Source organism: Pongo pygmaeus, chromosome 5 (genome assembly GCF_028885625.2).
Source record: "Pongo pygmaeus isolate AG05252 chromosome 5, NHGRI_mPonPyg2-v2.0_pri, whole genome shotgun sequence".
NCBI classification, from domain to species: Eukaryota; Metazoa; Chordata; class Mammalia; order Primates; family Hominidae; genus Pongo; species Pongo pygmaeus.
This window is the reverse complement of record NC_072378.2, coordinates 1,224,499-1,246,499: the sequence shown is the minus strand read 5'-3', so window position 1 is coordinate 1,246,499 and position 22,001 is coordinate 1,224,499. Positions and strand designations below refer to the sequence as shown.

The 22,001-nt window shown below is 41.3% G+C and overlaps 2 protein-coding genes across 2 annotated transcripts in view; both read right to left on the bottom strand.

Moving 5' to 3' along the window:
- The window catches only part of FOXF2 (forkhead box F2), a 177,161-nt gene that overhangs the window by 17,551 nt on the left and 137,609 nt on the right, over positions 1–22,001 (bottom strand). The window lies entirely within an intron of this gene.
- Positions 8,448–9,001, bottom strand: LOC129038498 (large ribosomal subunit protein uL24). Its single transcript, XM_054491585.2, has one exon. The coding sequence runs from the start codon at positions 8,946–8,948 to the stop codon at positions 8,511–8,513; it is 438 nt and encodes a 145-aa protein (XP_054347560.2). The 5' UTR covers positions 8,949–9,001; the 3' UTR covers positions 8,448–8,510.

The window sequence follows — 22,001 nt, the reverse complement described above, 5'->3', positions numbered from 1 at the left end:
CCACCTGAGGCTTGAATGGCCTTTTTAGAGTTCCAGGCCCCTGGGATTTGCAGACTTCTCTGCGGTAGACCGACTATTGGTAATGGACTTTGCATTTTCCCGCAGGAGGGTGAAGCTACCGGCCGACTTCCTCCAATATGCATATTTTACATATATAAACACCTTTGCAGTTTTATAACCATTTAAATAAACCATTCACATAAACTCTTACTCTTAGAACGATCCGCACAAAATAGCTTTTATCTCAGATCATTTTCACTCTTCTTTTAATTACTGGCTTTTGTAGCTTGGGTTTCACCTCCAGGCTGGTGGCCAAAGGGTTTTTACGTTCAACTTGGCCGTCTCTTCTATGGTACTGTAGTACCGCAATAACTTTCCCTATCAACATGGACACAGACTAGAGTCAACCTTTAATTTTCTCAATTGGATGGGTAATACATTTTTGGGGGAAGCAAACGTCCCCTTCGTTTGGTCCTTGTTGGTTCTTCGTTAGCGAGGGAGAATGCCGGTGGGGCCTTCAGCAGCAGCATCCTAACAGTGTTGCAGCTGTGACTAGTTTTTGGCTTTAAAAAAGACTGACCGGTCGGGCGCGGTGGCTCACGCCTGTAATCCCGGCACTTTGGGAGGCCGAGGCGGGCGGATCACGAGGTCAGGGGTTCGAGACCAGCCTGGCAACATAGTGAAACCCTGTCTCTACTAAAAATACAAAAATTAGCCAGCATGGTGGCGCGCGCCTGTAATCCCAGCTACTGGTGAGGCTGAGGCAGGAGAATCGCTTGAATCCGGGAGGTGGAGGTTGTAGTGATCCGAGATCCCACCACTGCACTCCAGCCTGGGGAACAGAGCGAGACTCCGTCTCAAAAAATAAATAAATAAATAAATAAAAATAAAAAATAAAAAAGACTGACTTGCTTGATGAGCCAGAGATTCACCTATTTACTCTTCAAGTCTCTAGACCTATTATAAAATATGTCAAGCATCTGAGAAGCTGTGAGCGGTTACCATATGTCAGTTTTTCATTTAGCAAAAGGGGAGGGGGGCTCCTAAAGTTTTTTTTCTCCCTTGAAAGGGAAGGCTGTTTGGGGACCTGAAAATATAAACAAAACCTCCAGAAACCCATGTTTTGGAACAAAATGGGTGTGGAAAGCTAAGCAGGTCAGTTGGGAAGACAGGATTTGGGGATGGAGGCTGAGGGAGGCAGGCGACTCTGTAGAATCTGTGGGCAGCTGTGCCCGTCTGAGTGAGGGGGCAGAATGACACTCTGTGCTGGTGTCAGAGAAAGGGGCAAGCGAAAGAGGCAAGGAGTGGCAGATTCTCTTTAGGAGAATTTTCCATCTGGAAAGGAGGTTTATGCATCCATCACCCATCTCTGGTAAGATGCTTGGTGTAGGTGGAAGGGTGTATGTTGGCGTTGGGCTGAGGGAATCTGCCTTACTGAGCTCGGCTAAAAAGGAATTTAATAAACTTCTTTTGTTTTGTGGTTTCTACCTATGGAAAACTTTTCTGCAGTTGGAACGCTCTCAGAAGAGATCCAAGACAGGAAACCTTTCCATTTGTAAATCAGTTACAAAAAATATGCAGTTGAGTTAAGCATTTTATGGCAATAGGAATTTAATAAAAAGGGAAAGAATATAGCTGTATAGAGTAGGTAAGCATGACTGGAGAATAAATTTATTCTTTTTGTTTGTTTCATTTTGTTTTTATTTTCTAACACCAGAATGTGTAATTTTATAGCAATGGAAAAATAATAAGCAATTTTGGGTGTCTCAAATTCATTATAATGTATTCCTGAACCCTGAATGATTCTGAATGATCCTGAACCCTGAATGATTCCTGAAAGAAATAATATCCTTTCTAACTAGGATATTATTTTGAGGCCAAAACTGATTGATGTCTAGACTTTGGATGTCTCTACAAAGTGAGAATTGGAGCTGGCAGGTCGGTAACATCACTTGAAAACATTTCTTCTGGCCTTTATTATTTGCACTTTTTCTTCAAGTTTTCATTCACTTTTCTAATGTTTTAAAACTTTCCTAGCACAATGACATAGTGCAATTTACTTTTATACCTTGAGTTAAAAGTGGAATTGCAATTGATGAAAATGGAGGAAATAAGGTTACTCAAATAATGCCAAGGAGTTCATATGCATCATTCGTTACCTTCAAGACTGCCATTTAAATGAGTTCTTTTTTTTAAAGTAAGATTAATGTATTTGTCTTTATAGTAACACCTTCGAAAATATGTGATTTTTAATATTTTGGGGATGAAGTGACCCATGAAGGCATAAGTGCCTTGGTCCATGAGAGTCATAATGAAGCCATGATTTATTTTTTGTTTTTCTGCATATAAATATAAACACATTACAAAAGTAGGATTCTTTCTCCATCTTTCCTTAACCTATTTTTCTTATGTAACAAAATATCATAAATATTAACTAGTTTTTAAAATTTTAAATATTACTTTGAGAATTTAATTTATTTTTAAAGATTCTAAATTTATTTTTCTTTTTATGTGATAACCTGCACAGCGTTCACTTGCTATTCACTGTCTTTTCTAGAAAACATAAACAACTTGGCAAATCTCCTATTAATCTTCATATTAATCTTTTAAAGAGGAAGAGGTAGAAGTCACCCTTGCTCTTTGGAACTAAGAAAAGCGGAGTCATTGGAAGATTGAAAGTCAACCCTAAGGCCAATGCAGTTTGACATTGTCATTAATCATGGGGAATTTGGAAAGAGGGCAGTATGCTGGAAGATAGGATACAAATGTAAATATCTTGCTACATCTAGAGAATTTTGCAGATGTTTGGTTCTTTGGTTTGCCTGACATTTCTTCTTTCTACTGGCGAGAGCATCTTCATATCCTTAGAGAGAACTCAGTTTCTCCCATTCAGTGTTGTCCTAGTGTAGCCACACTGCTATGACACCCTAGACGCAGAGAGTCGTGTGATCTATGCCTGTCTATCCTACCTGTCCTCTGGCCACAGTACTTGGCCAAGTCTAGGTACAGGGTCATCCTCTGTCACACAGAGTCCTTCCCTGGGATTGTTAGTAAAGGCAATGAGAGAGAGGCTCACTCTCTTTTCCCTCTGGGATTATGAGCATTAAGGATACATACTTTGAACTTTGCATGGCCACATCATCACTTCTCTGGTTTCTAGGTGAAGCTCATTTACAATGGAAGACACTGGGGCCAGTGTACAGGAGGGAGCAGAGGACACAGACACGGGGTGCTGACAACACGTTTGGAGGCTGGGGCTGCCTTAGGCCCAGGAGTTCTCATTTTATCATCCAATTCCTTAGTTCAACAAATATTTTTTAAGCGCCTACTTGGCCAGGCACTGGTCTAAGTGCTGGGGAAGCATTCAGAGAAAACAGTCAAGGTCTCCACTTTCAAAGCTTAAATTTGGGGAATTGGATAGACAACAGGCAAATATGCAAAAGCTTTCAGATAGAGAGAAGTGGTATGAGGACGGACAGTACATAAACAAGAAAGTCAGTCCATGATGATGGTAAATGAGGGTGATGTGATAGACAAATGGACATTGGGGGTGATCAGGAGCGCTCTCAGAAGAGATCCAAGACAGGAAACCTTTCCATTTGTGAATCAGTTACAAAAAATACGCAGTTACAAAAAATACGCAGTCTCTGGGAAGACACTGGTCTAAGACTTGAGAATGGAGAGGAACTAGCTATGGGAAGGTCAGAGGCAGAGGGAGCAGGACATGCAAAGGCCCTAAGAAATGCCCTTGGGATATTCAAAGGACATCAGAGGACCAGGGAGCCTCCCCCATTGCCCTTCTCCACTCTAGATTCTGGTTGTTCAGAAAGAGAGAGTGTTGATACACAGTGACCATGTCTGACTCTTGGGCTCTTCTTTTCCTAGGCAGTCACCCCTGAAATACCCACCATTCTGTTACAGCCACAGTAGCTTGCTATGCTTTCCACAGCACCTGACTGTCTCCATTTCCACATGAGCCACTCAAATTTAAGTGGCACCCATTTGTAGATATGTTGACTTTTTCCGTTTCAGACACAGTCACATTATTGTTAAACTCTGTAGCCCCTGAAATCTGGCCATAGCATTAGTATACATATGCGACAGATTGGAGGAAGTTCTTATAAAGTTTGGCAGTATCCAAACCGTGCTAGACAATGCATCCACATCTGGAATTCAGCATCCTAGGGAAGGACCTGGAACCTTGCGTGATACAGAAGAGAACTGTGACTGATTAAAGGGACAAAGGAGGGCACTTATGATGAAAGCTTACAGGATCGAGAAGCATTAGGTTTTGAGAAGGCTGAAGAGGGATTTTAGTTGTTGTCTGAGTAGGTGAAAGATTCATACCTCTCAAATCCAAAGTGGCTTGTTGAATTTTTAACCCACAGTGAAAGAGAACGAAGAGTATCAGGTAGGATGCTTTAGGCTGCAAGCAACAGAAATCCTTGCTTATGGAGGCAGGAATGCTAAGTCATTATCTCACGTAGCAGGAAGTCTTGGAGTTGGGCAAGTTTTGGAGTGGGTTGTGTTAGCAGCTCGATGGTATCACCAAGGACTCAAATTCTTTCTAATTTTCTACTTTGATGGCTACAGAATCCATTTCATCCTAGAACTCATTTATGTTCTGGTTGTAAGATAGTGTCAGTGAAAGTATGTGCTTTTGTTGTTTATATCCAATAGGTTATAAATAGAAAAAAATTCTATCCCTTAACAGTGGCATGAAGGTTCTCCTGTCTTTATTTTTTGGGGCCAGTTTAGATCCATGCTTCTCCCTGGGCAAGCAACAGTCTCCAGGGAAAAGCCACTTATAGATTACCTATGCCAATCATAGGCAAGTGCAGTGGAGCTGACTTGGGCTACTCAGGATGTTCCTGTGAAGGGGGGAATGGAGTTAACCTCTTCTAAATCACACGGTCTTAGGGTCTTACATGTCTCATGGGATTCATAAATGGAATCTGAGTCTTTAGGAAGGAAGGAGCATGCATCCATGCATGTCAAATAGACAGTGGTGGGTTGATATATTAGCATGAGGCATTTAGGGTGGAGATAAGGAAGAGTAATCTAATATAGATGACCTTGAATGTCAGAAAAACTTAGCATAAGAGGATGTGAAATCTCTTTCTTTAAGATGTTAGGATCCTATTTGTCTGAAATTATACGTCTGAAGTCTGATCCTGTCTGAACATGAGGGCCCAGTGGGGTAGGAGTAAAGGAGATTGCCTCCTAAAATTGCCATTAGAGTTCCCTGTGGTGCTGGTTATACACAGATTCTAGAGCCTTACCTCAGAGATTGAGATGCAGTAGTTTCGGGTGAGGTCTAGGGCACTCTATTTTTAAACAGTGATTCATATGAGGCTGATGTAGCCTGTCAGCTGAACTCAATTTGGAAACCAGTGGTAATGAATACAGACTAGGCATATTTTTTTGAGCACATAAGAAATGCTCAAAAAAATTGATCATGTACTAGGCTACAAAGGAAATCTCAATAAATTCCAAAGAATTAACATGATATGAACTACATTTACTCATCACAGTGCAATAAATTTAGATGCTTATTACAAGGACATAAAAATAACAGCCTAAAAACACATTTGGGAGCACTCCTCCTCCATCAAAAAGCCCCCAAATTATGAAATAACAATTGAGTTAAAAAGCTAATCACAAGGGAAATCAAGAGCTGCTGACACAGAAAACACATCATGTCAAAGTGCAGCTAAGGCCTTCCTTCAAGGGAAATTTATAGCTTTGAAACCAGTGATCAGAAATTAAGAAAAATTGATAACAAAGAAGCTAATATTAAATCCAGAAGGTAGAACAAAGACAGCAGAACAAACCCAAAGAAACAATGTGTTAGTCTGAGTTCCTACTTAAAAGCAACAGAGCCCATACTGGCTAGATTCAGCAGAAAATGCACTTATTAAAGGAAAAAGATGCTCTGATTCTTTGGGAGGACCATAGAGTCAGTTTTCAAGTCTGCATCACCAGGAATAACACCAAACTCGACCACAAAACAGCTGTAGAAATATCCCTCTATAGTCATTGCCACCGCCAAGCACCATGAACACTGGCTGTCAATGCCAGGGCCCCTAAGGTCACCCTGGCCAGCATGGAGATTCCACATGCCAGGGATGGTGCTTGCCTCCTCATGCTGCTTTCTTTCGAGCAGAAGTCTCACATGGATGGGTCTGATTGGCAGAGTCTAGGTTGGATGTGTGAATTCTAATTGCAGGAGGTTGGGAAGGTGAGTTTCTGGGTTCCACTTTGGGAGACAGAACTCTTTATGTAGAAAATTCCCAAGACAGTGGGGAGGTGGTAGGGGTGCATGGTTAATGTCTTCTGCTTTCAAGAAGGAAGGATGTAATAAAGATAAGGACAGAAATAAATGACATGAATAACCTCCCTCTGTATTATTGAGATAATTATTTACAGAACCAAAAGATTTTTTGAAAAGAATCCTTAGATACACCTCCGTGAGACTTGCAAAAGTGTATTATTACACACATGCACACACAGGAAATTGAAGAGGATTTATAATTTATAACTAGGAATTCTTTACTCAGAATTCAAAGTGCTGGGATAGAGACAGTGACTGGGCAAATCTGCCTTAGCTTGGCTGTTATGGGGAGAAGAAAGGCTCTACCCCCCTTGTTTCTGGGTGGGCCGGCACTACCTTCCTACAACTGCACACAATAGGAAATACATCGGTGGGGTCATCAACAAGTAACAAGTATCCAGTACCTGGAGTGTGAGTTATGTCATTGATTTATGTTCTTTCCAATATCTCATTACTGTAAAAAAGCTTCGATAAACATCTTTGTCATCTTTTTGTTTCTTAGACATGAAATTACTGGATCAACAGATGTGAGTAATTTTAAGGCTTTTGATTAAACTGTCAAATTTATTTCTCCAACAATGGTAACAATTTCCAGCCTCGCTAGCCCTGATATGACAGGACCCATCTCCCTGCATCCTTTCCGGCTTTGATTATTTCATAACAGAGGTAGTATCTCATTGCTGTTTTAGTTTAAATTTTTAAAAATGCCCAAGGATAAGCAATCATCTGCATATAATCTAAGCTAATATTCACAACATTTTGTAAGGTAGATATCATAATCTCCATTTCACTAATGAAAAAAATTGAAGGTTAAAAAAGATGAAACTACCTTCTCTCAGTCCTTTAGTCAGGAGAGGATGTAGATTTAAATCCCGGTTTTTGTGACTCTAAAGCCCTTGTTCTTAACTACAGCCTTTGTTCACAGAAGATAGGTATATTTGACTAAATACATAGATGAAAATATCTGAAGATCAAAAACAGATGTAGTTGGAGTTTCCCAAAGAGTGTTCCAAGGAACATGAGACTTTTAATATTCTCTGGGACAAAAATCAATTCAATGTTGAAAAAGTTGGGAAACACTGGATAACATTTCCCCTCTTGGAGACTCATAGCAAATGTTGGGATATTTAAGGCCTTGAGAAGTCTTACAACAAAGAAACGGTTTGATTCTATTTAACATTCTAGAAAAGTAGTGTTCCAAAGAATATGTTTTGGGAGGTTCTGCCAAGAACTGTGCCTCTTATTTTTGTTTCGTGTTTTATTGCATTGGCCCAGACAGTGGTAAATGATATTGGTGACAGTGGGTATTTTATTGTCCCTTGATTTGATGAGAATGTTCCTAGTATTTCATTGTTAAGTATTATGTTGGCTGTGAGTTTAAGATAGACACAGATATTATTTATTATCTCAAATAAGAATACTTTATTTCTTATTTTCTTGCTTAAAGAAGCAGAAATGGATGATGAATATGAAGGAATCAGCTTATCAAACAAAGGGGAAAATCCAGTGGTAGGCTATTCTTTCAGTAAATAGACAGTATTTTTGATGGACTGGGGATAATTTCCAATGCTCCTTCAAAAACACTGCTGATGGCTGGGGAAAAGCACTTGCATTTTCTCCCAGAAGGGTAGTATTTTTTATTAAAGATAGGGGTCTCACTCTGCCCGCCAGATTGGAGTGCAGTCACACAATCATAAATCACTGCATCCTCAAAATCCTGAGCTCAAGCGATCCTCCTGCCTCAGCCTCTTAAGTTGCCGAGATTACAGGTGTGTACAACCATGTCTGTCTTAGAAGGGTGGTATTTGGATATATTTGTCACTGATATGGTTTGGCTATATCCCCACCCAAATCTCATCTTGAATTCCCACATGTTGTGGGAGGGACCCGGTGCGAGGTAATTGAATTGTGGGGGCAAGTCTTTCTTGTGCTGTTCTCCTGAGAGTGAATAAGTCTCATGATATCTGATGGCTTTATAAGGGGGAGTTTCCCTGCACAAGTGCTCTCTCTTTGCCTGTTGCCATCCATGTAAGACGTGACTTGCTCCTCCTTGTCTTCTGCCATGATTGCAAGGCTTCCCCCACCACGTGGAACTGTAAGTCCATTAAACCTCTTTCTTTTTTTTTTTTTTTTTCTTTGTTTCAAGTTTTAATCAAAGCTTGTATATAAGATTACTTTATTCCTGCATCTTCTCAATTGTTTCTTCCTTGTATTTGCCCTTTTCCTTTCCTACTTGGCGAGATTTGGCTTTCCGTTCAAGAATCTTTTTGCGGTCTTTGTCCAGTTTTAGCCTAGTGATAACCACCTTGCTGGGGTGAATGCCTACGTGGACAGTTGTGCCATTAGCCTTTTCCCGCTGCACCCGTTCAATGTAGATAACATATTTCTTCCTGTAAACCTGGACTACTTTGCCAATTTGCTGACCTTTATAGTGTCCACGTACAACCTGAACTTCATCATCCTTTCGGATGGGCATGGATCGCACATTGTATTTCTGTCTCAGCTCTTTGGAAAGAGGAGAAGACATAATCTTCCTTCGAATGTGGGAAGGTGCATTGAAATGCCTTTTGCGATTCTTGCTCCGGTCGGAAGTCACAAAGGGATTAAACTTCATTTTGGCTGCCGAATCCTCACCCGCTCCCGCTTCGGTGATGGCCGCAAAAGGGAAGAGCCATTAAACCTCTTTCTTTTGTAAATTGCCCAGTCTTGGGTATGTCTTTATCAGCAGCATGAAAATGGACTAATACAGTCACCTTTACTTTAGGCTGGAGAATAAGGGTGGCATTTCTTTGTTCATCATTCATTCAGCAAGTATGTTTTGAGTGCCTGCTGGGTGCCAGGCCCAGTTTTGGGTTCTGTGTCTCTAACACACTACCTGGTGGTGCCTAATAGATCTTGTCAGTTGAAACTGAGTTTTAAAGAGTTGGCCTTGATGAGGGGCTATTTGCCTGCCCCCATAGCAAGAAGACTAATAATGTGGGGATGTTCTGCCTCTGCTCCCTTCCTTTCTTACCCTTCTCTCTCTTCCTCCCCCTTCTCACCTTAGCCATGTTGAGTGTCTGCTGGGCACAGCCATAGGGCTGTGGACAAGCATCTTTCCCTTAAAGATGCACCCTTCAACCTGGCCCAACCCTGGCTTAGATATGGCATAAGTACTCCAAATAGAACCAGCCCAGGAGTTTTTACTACTCTGGACACAGGACTTTGCTTTCGGCCAGAAAAGTCCTTGGAGATGGACTTGGTGGTCCTTGGGGGGAACTGCCCAATGAATGATTGCATTGAAGCTTTGGAAACCATTTTTTCTCCAAAAATTTCCTTGTCTACAAGTTTATGAGGCAGTAAATAGCCCCTGTGCGCATAATGAATTCTGACATCATAGTCCACGGCACTTAAAAACAGCGGGCTGGCCTGCGCTTTTATTAGCAGCACAGCCTGAGGTGGAAAACTACCCCAGCTCGTCCCAGCATTCTATTATAGACCTTACTATAAAACCTCCCCTGGTGTTCCCTGTCTTCAGCAAAAATGCTTTTTCAGGGTGCAAGTAATTTCCTCTCCCCTCTCCTTGAGGATTGTCAGAATGCGATGCAGTCAGATTATGCAAAGCCTGGGTAGTCCTCAGTTTTTTGACGGTGGGTGCAAAACATGGTTTTCAGGAGACCTGGGTAGTCCTCATCTACAGAGGGTGACAGAATATGAGCAAGTTTCTCAGATCTCTGTGGCAACGCCTGGTGACTTCTCCCTTCCTTCTTGCCATTCGTCCTGACCTGGAACCTGTGAAGTGTTGGCAATTTCATTTGAGTGAGTGAAGCAAATATATTGAAAAATAGGTGAGGGAGGAGGGGCTGGAAATTGAGGATGAAGTATTAGTTCTTAATGTGTCTCCTTTGGTCAAGTTGAAAAGATTTCAAAGAAACTAAGACAGAAAAGTAATAATTTTCCCGTGAGTGGAGAAAACTTCATTTTAGAAGCAATAGTAAGAAAGGCACAGAGAGGGCTTGTGTGTTCTGATTTTTACCATGGAGTTTCGTTTTCCTGTCCCTGAGGGTCTCTGGCACATGGATGGAGAGAGCTGATGACGGGTTACAGTTTATGACAGTGAGTCTTACTGGTATCTATGAGGCATTCACGATCCATCTGGCTTAATTATTATAACTTAAGGGGATCAGGGGAATTGTTTTATGGTTCCACTGCACGGGGTGGACCATTGGTCGCAAAATGTCTAACAATTACCAATAAACTGCTTAGAATATAAACATTGGTTTATTGTGGATTGAGCATAAATTCTCCTTTTTTCTCTTTTCCAACTTGAGAGTGCTTCTCATTTAAAATATTATCCAGAAGGTCTATGTTTTACAATTCCAAGATTGTAGTATCTTCCTCTTAAACTAGAAGATGTGGCTGGGCATGGTGGCTCATGCCTGTAAATCCTGGCACTTTGGGAGGCTGAGCGGGGAGGATCACTTGAGTCCAGGAGTTTGAGACAAGCCTGGGCAACATGGCCGCATCCCATCTCTACAAAGCATTTAAAAAAGCCAGGCGTGATGGCGTGTGTCTGTAGTCCCAGCTACTTGGGAGGCTGAGGTAAGAAGATCACTTGAGCCTGGACAGTTGAGGCTGCTGTGAGCCAAGGTTGTGCCACTGCATTCCAGCCTGGGTGGCAGAGACCCTGTCTCAAAAATAAATAAATAAATAAATGAATAAAAGATAAATAAAATGGAGGATGTCTGCCCTAGGGTCCATCCTTTAAGGAGACTGCTGTGAGTGGAGGATCATCCTTTAAGGAGACCTCGGTGAGGTGTGGATGGGTGGTAGGTTACTCAGGACACGCCTTCATCAGAAGTGGAAGGGATGGGGATGGGCATTGGAACCTTGGGATGCTCTCTCCCTGCAGTGGATTGAGCATCTGTGGGTTGGCCTGGGCTTGGCCCTGTCTTGTGCACCTGGTCTTCTCAGAGATGAACACCTTCCTGCAGTGGATTGAGCATCTGTGGGTTGGCCCGGGCTGAGCCCTGTCTTGTGCACCTGGTCTTCTCAGAGATGAACACCTTCCTGCAGTGGATTGAGCATCTGTGGGTTGGCCTGGGCTGGGCCATGTCCTGTGCACCTGGTTTTCTCAGAGATGAACAGCTTCTAGGGTAAGGGGTCACTGGTGTTGGGCTTCCACCACCCAAGGGACAGCCTGGAGGGGTCTGCTCCCTCTTTTGGTCTTTAGTATTTGGCAACTGATGACACAAACAATGCTTTTTCCTCTAGAATCTTCTCTGTTCTCTGGACACCCTCATTTTTGCTTCAAATCTCTCTCATGTAAAAAGCTTCTTTAAAAAACTCTTAGGTTTTCCTGTTTTGATTTTGAGAGAACATGGCTTCTTCAGGCTTGTTATTCCAAGGCCTAGAGCTGGCCTCCTTACTTTGGTATAGATATTAATACCTTGATGAAAGTTTGTTAATTTCCTTATTTTATTTTATTTACTTTTAGACACGGTATCTGTCTGTCACCCAGGCTGGAGTGCAGTGGCACGATCCTAGCTCACCTTAGCCTTAACCTCCTAGGCTCAAGTGATCTCCTGCCTCAGCCTCATGAGTAGCTGGGACTCCCAGTGTGCACAGCCCTGCCCAGATAATTTTTAATTTTTTTTGTAGAGATGGGGGCCTCACTATGTTGCCCAGGCTGGTCCTGAATTCCTGGCCTCAAGTGATCCCTCTGTCTCGGCCTCTGAAAGTACTAGGGTTACAGGCATGAGCCACCATGCTTTGCTATTTTCCTTATTTTAAAAAAATTCCTCTGTCCCTGGGACAAAGAGAGAAGTAAAACAAACAAGTCAAAGTTTTTGTGCTTTTCTAGGTCATCACAATTTGAATGTGGAAACAAAATTCTGGAATGCTTTTTGTTTTGAATGAAATTCAGAATGGAGGGGCATCTGACATCTGCCTTTTCATACAGCCGAAGGAGGGTTCTAGGAAAAGTCCACACATATTTGATTTTTGCCCCCGTTTTTATCTGGATCTTTGCCTTCTGTGGTCTGCACTATGAGCTATGACAGTCTTCTTTCTCTGAGGTGTCTTCTTACTTGGGAAGGGCCTACAGGCTCCATAATAGTTTTCTTTCCATGATTTCCTGCAGTGGTTGAGCATTTAGCAAACAATCTCGATGCTCCTCTATGCTTTTGGGGTGAAATTTAACTCGAGGTTCGTCTGTGTCCTGGAGACCGGTTGCTCTGTGTTAGCCGTGCGTGTGGCATTCCCTGCACTTCAGAGCCACGGTGCTGAGCTGTCCTCCATAGTGACTAACATAGCGCAGGTAAATTACCCAACAGGACTTCAGAACCAGAGCAGACCCATGAAGGCAGGGATTTGAAATATCTGGGATTTTGACTTAGTTCCTGAGATAGGAAAGCCTTCTTTTTCCTTTGCGAGTTTCTTTTCCCTTTTACTTTTTCCAAGTTTCATTGTTGCTGAATAGGTTATCTGTAGGTCAGTGGGTTTACGGGTTGTTTGGATTTCCTAAAATTGTGTTTTTCCCTAAATGTGGCACGAGAGATTGTTTGCAGGCTGCTGTGTGAATGGGACGGCCCACTGTGGCCGACACAATGCTGCTATTTCTGTTTCTCTCTGTTGCCCCCAGTGAAGGTATTTTAAGGCTCCCTGGTATTTAAGAAGACTAAAACCAGCAGAGAAAAATCCTGGACTTCTTCAATTTCCTGCCAATTCTGCAGAGTTCAGAACAACTTTTCTTTATTTATTTTTTAAAAGAATTTTTTCCATGACATTCAAGAAGCCAGCTACATTTTGCAATACTTTTCTTTCTGATGAATAATTTTCCAGATACAGCTTGCGGATGAATTTCGGTTTAGATACACAGTCCATATAACTCCAGATGCAAATGCAGATGTTTACGAGTTCATGGAATGGAAGATATAAATGTCCTGACTTTGCTGTATGCCTTGAGAAGCATCCCTTTTTCTATTTAGAGAGGGAGAGAAAAAAACCCAACAACCCAGATTTGCTTAATTTCCTGCTTTAAACATTTACACTTTAAAGGAGCTCATTTACATAATAAATTATATTGCTTGAGAGCATATGTGGGGAAATTTTGACCAAAAACTCTTTTCCTTTAATCTGCACATGCCGTGGTTTGTGAAAGTGTGTGTTCACATGCAGAATTACTTATTAGTATGGAAGGCTTTAGTCCATGGACAGCACAGTTTAAAATAAACTTGAATCAGTTAGCAACATGGTAAATTATTATTCATTCTGAAAATCATACTTTAAAAGTTTATTTAGTTCTCTTACCTTAACAAAGGTAAAGACATTAAGTAAATTCATAGAATTATTTTGAGTTACCACTCAGAAAATACTTTAAAACTTAATAACTGCATCGTGTAACAGTCTTTTGGATCCAATTATTTGGGATACTTTGTATGAGAATAAATGACTGTTTCTTACTATAAAATATAGAATGGAGTCACTTGAATAGGATTCTTAGGTTTTAATATTTTTATGTTTGTGATGCTGATGGATCTACAAGTGAACATTTATAAAACTTTCATCTTTTCAACAAATATTTATGGAACCATTGCTACATGCCAGAAATATTTGCCAAGGGCTGTTGATTCACGGGTGAACAAGGCTGATAATGTTTGCTGCCCAGCCTTCCCTGAGAAAATGTAAGAGAACACTGAAGGATACAGGAAAGATGATGTTAGGGGTTGGATTTGGCCAACCCAGAGCTCATGTGTTGAAGCCCTAACCTTCAGGACCTCAGGATGTGACCGTATTTAGAGATAGAGTCTTAAAAGAGGCAATTAAGTTAAAATGAGGCCTTTGGGTGAGCCCTAATCCAATTTAGATGCTGTCCTTATAAGGAGAAGAAATGAGGACACAGACACACAAAGAGGGAAAGTCATTAGAAGACACAGAGAAGACGCCACCTGCAAGCCAAGGAGAGGAGCACCAGGAGAAACCAACCCTGCCCACATCTTGGTATCAGACTTCCAGCCTCCAGGACTGTGAGAGGATAAATGCTTGTTGTCTAAGCCCCCAGTGTCTGATATTTGTTACAGAAGCCAGAGCACACGAATCCAGATAGAAAGCTGGCTAATAAAATAGAAAGAGGAATACTGCTTAAGGAGACTGGGTTGAATGACTGCTCACTGTCCTATGCCAATAAATTGCGGAATTTTAAAAAAGTATGTGTAGAGTAAATGCTAATGCTTGATGACTGTGCCTATAATAAGTGACGCAGACATGTTACTACTGCTTTTCTGCTATGCCTGTTAGTGTTATTATTTGCAAAACTCCTGAAGCATGGGGATGACGCCATCTGCTGGACCGTATCCTGCTCTTGTACGTAAGGGCAGAGGGTAGAGGAGGTGCTTGATATTGATTCTAAACTAAATCATTCTTAAAACTGCAGGAGTCTGTCGTGAGCCATGGGAAGTTGTTTTCAAGTAAGGGGAAAGGGAAATTTTGCATTATGAACACCGTCCACATCATCTCTTTTATATGGGAAGAAGCTGAGGTTCTGCTTTGCAGTCACATTTTTGTCCATGGTAAGTGGATAAATGTGGTTTGCATCATTCAGTGCCTTGGGAATGTCTTACAGGATATTTCTGGAATGGGCAAAGTTCAGCACAGTCTGGAGCCAAAATGTCCCCATTATTGAGCCAATATAGTTCAAATGTTTATGACCCATCTCCAGAATGGCGTGCACATGTGAAGGGTTGTCAGTGAGGTGGAACATGTCCCCAGGAACAGAGAGAAAGCTGCGGAGAAGCAAGCATGCCGTGTGACTGCCTCGAACGTCCTTTCTGGTTTGGAAGCTGCAGCTGCAGAAGGCCTGTGAGTGTGGAGGAGGCTCTTCCTGGTAAAAATGCACCTCCCAACCCTGATTGGAAGCCCCAAGGCTGTGGGAAAGCCCAGGCTCCCTGGGCCTTGATTTTTTTTTTTTTTTCTCTTCCTGGATTCTGCCTTCAAGATCAAAGGAAGTCATCTAGAATAGTGTTCTCATGATGTGGTCTGTGGATCCCTGGGGTCTCCATGACCCTCTCAGGGGTCTGTGAGGTTGAAACTATTTCATAATAATACTAAGACAGTATTTCCTCTTTTCACCATCACTTTCGTATGAGAGTGCCCTAGGGTTTTCCAGAGGCTATGATACGTGGCGTGTGAAGATATTGCACAATGGCTGGTGAAACATGGGCTTGTGTGTTCTTATGTCCTCCAGAACCTTCTAAGTTAGTAGGGTTGATGTGTTCAAGGCACATTTTCAGAGATGAACTCAGCTTGTTCTTAGTACCTCCGCTACGTTCTTGCTGTCTGTCTTCCCTGTGTCTACTATCATCTTTATAAATTGTTATTTTGAAGTCCCAACAGTTTCTCTGCAACTGTGCAGAAATATGACAAAAAGTAAGGTGGTTTTTGTCTTGTTTCAATAGCATTCTCCTATTTTTTCTGAACCCTTTTATAAATTTTATAATTCTGTCTAAAACTGTTACAATTCTCGAATCTAATATCTTATTCTAAAATAAAATGAAATTTATTTGTAACACATTTTTTGTTATATTTAAGGGTGGGTCATGGAGTTTCCAAAGGGACATTAGAAGATTTGCTTTCTCAGTGTGCAGCATCTCCTGTTCTCAGTGCGCAGCATCTCCTGTTCTCAGTGTGCAGCATCTCCTGTTCTCAGTGTACAGCATCTCTTGTTCTCAGTGTGCAGCATCTCCTGTGTAAAGATGCTGAAAAGGACAGAATTGCTGTATCAGAGCATTCTCAGTCATAAAAGGAGAAGTCTAATCCCAAGAAACTGTGTGAAATTGTAAATAGGCAACGAAAATGTGATGGACATCAGCTCTATAGACGTTAAGAATGTACCTTATGGTGTCTTATGCAGCAGAAAAAATTCCAAATTATATTATGGTGCTAGTTAAATTGTGACATTAGTTTTGGACAAAACATTCACAGTTTAAGGAAAAAGGGAGTTGAGTATTTTAAACATAGACTTGATGAGCTCCTTAAAAACCCCAAAATTGTTACAGCTTTCCAAACTAGACATGAAAGAACTGCCGAAGCATCTTACGGAGTAAGTTATCATGTTCATAGGCTGGGTAAGAACACAACAGCTGAGCGAAGAGTGAAGCCCTGTAGAGCTGGCTTTGCTGAATGTCTACTGGCTGCAGAGTCAGCAAAGAAGTCATGGCGCTGCCACCGTCCATCAATACTGTGACCTGTTGAATGAAAGCCTCAGCTGCAAACATGAAGACTGTATTCCTATCTTGTCTGCACAATTGTACTTTTGGCTTATAAATGGAGGCTGGACTTACTGCTTTTCTTTTTTTTTAGACGAGGTTTCACCATATTGGTCAAGCTGGTCTTGAACTCCTGACCTCAGGTGATCCACCGACTTCGGCATCCCAAAGTGTTGAGATTACAGGTGTGAGCCACTGCACCAAGCCAAATTTCCTTCCTTTTTTTTTTTAATTGTACTTTAAGTTCTAGGGTACATGTGCACAACGTGCAGGTTTGTTACATATGTATACATGTGCCATGTTGGTGTGCTGTACCCATTAACTCGTCATTTACATTAGGTATGTCTCCTAATGCTATCCCTCCCCCCTCCCCCCACCCCATGTCAGGCCCCGGTGTGTGATGTTCCACTTCCTGTGTCCAAGTGTTCTCATTGTTCAATTCCCACCTATGAGTGAGAACATGTGGTGTTTGGTTTTCTGTCCCTTGCGATAGTTTGCTGAGAATGATGGTTTCCAGCTTCATCCATGTCCTTACAAAAGACATGAACTCATCCTTTTTTATGGCTGCATAGTATTCCCTGGTGTATATGTGTCACATTTTCTTAATCCAGTCTATCATTGATGGACATTTGGGTTGGTCCCAAGTCTTTGCTATTGTGAATAGTGCCACAATGAACATACGTGTGCATTTTCTTGTATTCATCTCGTATCAGATAAATGATTCATCAAAGGAGCCTTCTTTGATGGGTATGACACACGGTGCTGAAATAGTCAAAGTGATGAATAACTTTTTAGATGTCTTTTATTCTGTGTTGACATTTACACCGCTGTGCACGTGCGGTGGTGGGTCAAACAGCTGTTGTCTCACCGCACATTGAGGCAGTGATACCAAACTGTACTGTACTTGTCACCACTGTGTTCTTTGCTTCTTTGCTGTCACACACTCACAGTCAAAAAAGTCAGCTTTCCTGAAGAATGTCTTGGTGAAGAGGTAGAAACCATTAGTTTTGTAAAATGTTGGCCCTTGGTAACGTGTCTTTTGAGTACTCTGTGTGATAAAGTGGGAAGTATATTAATCCCTTCTGCTGCATATTCAATTACAGTGGTTGCTTTGAACAAAGCATGCATATGGTTATTTAAATTGCCAGCTGAATTTATTGCTTGTTTCATAGAACACCATTTTGACTTGAAAGGAGGACTGAAAAACTATGGTTGTTCTGACTGAGGTGTTTGGTGGGCTTTTTCTTTAAAATAAATGAAGCGAGCTTGTCGCTTCAAGGGGAACAACTGACAGTATTTGTTGCCAAGGTGAAATATGGGCTTTCTAGTAAAAGAATTTTGGAAAACCTGGGCCAGCAGTGGCGGCTCACACCTGTAATCCCAGTACTTTTGGGAGGCTGAGGTGGGGGATTACTTGAGACCAGGAATTCAAGATCAGACTAGGCAACATAAGGAGACTTCATTTCTACAAAAAAGAAAAAAGAAATTAGTCAGAAGTGGTCGTTCATACCTTTAGGCTTAGCTACTCCAGAGGCTGAGGCAGGAGGATGCCTTGAGCCCAAGAATTCAAGGTTGCAGTGAGCTATGATGGTGCCTGGGCAGTAGAAGGAGACTGCCTCTAAAAGAAAAAAAGAAAAAGAAAACTTGTATCTCCCACTGTGAGCTTGACAGATTCCTAAAATCTTAAAGAATTTTCAGCCAAAATCAGTGCTGATATTAACAAATATTATTGAAAAAAATTTTGTGTTAAATAAAATGTGTTAAATTTAGAAAATCTGTATGCTTCGGTGAACCATTTTTTCCAAGACGTGCATGTTACAAAATCATGCAAGATTGCCAAGTAAATTTTTATGTAACAGAGTTAAAAACTTCATGATGTGGTTTCAGATTCCACATTGTAACTAATCTTTAAGAAATTTCCACTTGTCAAGTTTTGATGTAGCATCAAAGAATATCCACAAGTATCTGAAAAGGCAATAGAAACACCCCACTCCACCACCTTTCCGAATACATATCTGTGTGAGGTTGGGTTTTTTTAATATACCTGAGGCAAAACAACATATTGCGGCAGGTTAAATGCAATACAGTTATGACGGTGTATCTTCCATCAAGCCAGACAGTAAAAAGATTTGCAAAAATATCAAACAATGCCACCTTTCTCACAAATTTGTCTTTAGAAAATGTATTTTCCATAAAATATTGTATTTATGTTAATATGTAATGAATTTATTTTTGTTATTTTAACATAAGCTTATTAATAAATGTTTAAAAACAGTTTTAATTTCAAATACAGTAAAAATGGGTAGGTATAAACCACCTACATAAAAGCTCTCTGAGGTCCTCAGTTTTTTTTTTTTTTTTTTTTTTTTTGAGATGGAGTCTCACTCTATCACCCAGGCTGGAGTCTAGTGGTGTGATCTGCAAACTCTGCCTTCAGGTTCAAGCAATTCTCCTGCCTCAGCCTCCCAAGTAGCTGGGATTACAAGCACACACTACCGTGCCCAGCCAATTTTTGTATTTTTAGTAGAGACAGGGTTTCACCATGTTGGCTAGGCTGGTCTCGAACTCCTGAACTCGAGGGATCCAGCCGCCTCAGCCTTGGATTACAGATGTGAGCCACTGCACCTGGTGGTGTCCTCAGTTTTTAAGGGTGCAGAGAGGTCTTGAGATTAAAAAAAATTGTGAGAAACACTGCTCTAGAATTTTGACTAGACCAGACCAAGTCTAGCCATGATAATTTCAGGAAATTGATTTATCTTTGAGCAATCTCTAACTTGTCTTGACCCAAACCGGTCAATTCAATTCAACCAGTGTATGTGATATCTACTAATTTCCCATCATGGTAACTGATGGTACAAAGCCAGAAGTTTGAATTCAAATTTTAAGGAGCTATGAAAAAGGGAGAGTGGCCCTTGGATCTTAAGAGAGAACAGCTGACCACTTTAAGAATTTCAGGTGCAGCACACGTGGGCACACATTCAGGCAGGTCCACGAACTGGTAGCGGTGACAGGAGGACTTCCTTTTTGGAAGGCTTCTATTTTACAGGGAGAGTGAAGAGCTGGGTATGGAGGTTTAAGAAAAGAAGAGGTATGAAGTAGTCTTATTTCTTGTTTTTTCAAATTACTCAACTCATATTGTAATGATCTAAATGGACATTTCAAGATACAGATACTGTAAACAAAAAAGGGGCAAAATCTGTAATGCGTGAGCTAGATAAAGGGTTAATACATCCAGTGTGTGAAGAGCTCTCACACATTGTTAAGGAAAAGACAAAAACCTAATAGAAAAATAGGCAAAGAATACAATTTGGGAGTTCATAGTTGGAGAAATCCAGATTATACATAAATACGAAAAGAAGTGCAATGAAAGGGAAATGCAATTTAAGTAATAACGATATTGTTTTCACCCATATGCTTGGCAAGAATTAAACACCGTGGGACAGACGGAATTCAGAGAAATAAAATTTTCAATAGACTTTTGTTGTGAGTGTGAATTGGAATATCACTTTTGGAAAATAACATGGCAATATCTAACATTCAGGGAAAAAAACTCATTAGAACTTTGACACAGCCATCTCACGTTTGGGAATATATCCTTGAGAAAGAAAAGCTCCAATTTATAACAATACATGTACAAAAGTGTTTATTTCTGCATTTTTCCTTTTATTGAGATACAGTTCACATTCCATAGAATTCACCCATTTAGAATATACATTTATATATTGTAGTCTTACAATAAAGTAAGCTACAGAAAAGAAAATGTTATTAAGAAAATCATAAAGAAGAGAATAAGTGTTTCCTGTTCATTACCTGAAAGTGGGTTGTCACTTTCATCATCTTCATGTTGAGTAGGTTGAAAAGGAGGAGGAAGAGGAAGGATTGGTCTTGCTGTCCTGGGGTGGCAGAGCTGGAAGTAAGTGAACCTGCACAGCTCAAACCCGTATTGTTCACAGGCCAACTGTATTCACAAAGGTGTGCAACCACCATTAGTATATAATTCCAGAACATTTTCTTTTTTTATTTTATTTTATTTTTATTTTTTGAGACAGAGTTTTGCTCTAGTTGCCCAGGATGGAGTGCAATGGCGCGATCTTGGCTCACGGCAACCTCCACCTCCTGGGTTCAAGCAATTCTCCTGTCTCAGCCTCCCGAGTAGCTGAGATTACAGGCATCCGCCACCATGCCCAGCTAATTTCTGTATTTTTGGTAGAGATGGGGTTTCTCCATGTTGGTCAGGCTGGTCTCAAACTCCTGACCTCAGGTGATCCGCCTGCCTTGGCCTCCCAAAGTGCTGGGATTACAGGCGTGAGCCACCGCGCCCAGCCCAGAACATTTTCATAACCCCAAAAAGAAACCCCGTACCCATTAGAATAATTTCTCATTTCCCCCTGCCTCCGGCCTTTGGAAGCCACTAACTGACTTTCTGTCTCTATGGATTTGCCCATACCAGACATTTCATTTAAATGGAATTAAACAATATTTGGCACTTTATGTCTGGCTTCCTTCATGTGGTATAATGTTTTCAGGGTTCGTTCATGTTGCAGTGTGTGTTGGTACTTAATTCTTCTTTTTTTTTTTTTTGAGATGGAGTCTCGCTCTGTCACCCAGGCTGGAGTGCAGTGACACGATCTTGGCTCACTGCAACCTCTGCCTCCTGGGTTCGAGAGATTCTCCTGCCTTAGCCTCCCACGTAGGTGGGATTACAGGCACACGTCACCATGCCTGGCTAGTTTTTGTATTTTTAGTAGAGACAAGGTTTCACCATATTGGCCAGGCTGACCTCAGATGATCTACCTGCCTTGGCCTCCCAAAGTGTTGGGATTACAGGCGTGAGCCACCATGCCTGGCCTTACTTCATTCATTTTTTTGTTTTGTTTTGTTTTTTTGAGATGGAGTCTCGCTCTGTCACCCAGGCTGGAGTGCAGTGGTGCGCTCTTGGCTCACTGCTACCTCTGCCTCCCTGGTTCAAGCAATTCCCATGTCTCAGCCTCTTGAGTAGTGCGATTACAGGTGCGCACCACCACGCCTGGCTAATTTTTGTATTTTTAGTAGAGATGGGTTTTCACCATGTTGGCCAGGCTGGTCTCGAGCTCCTGACCTCAGGTGATCTGCCCACCTCGGCCTCCCAAAGTGCTGGGATTACAGGCATGAGCCACCATGCGTGGCCCTACTTCATTCTTTTTAATGGCCAAATACTATTCCATTTTATGGAGGTATCACATTTTGTTTATTTATCAGTTGATAGATATTTGAGTTGTTTCTACCTTTTGGCTATAATAAATAATGCTGCTATCAATACTTGTGTGCAAGCATTTGTGTGGACACATGTTTCCAACTCCCTTGGGTATATACTTAGAAGTGGAATTGTTCAGTCACCTGGTAACTCCATGTGTAACATTTTGAGGAACTGTGAAAACTGTTTT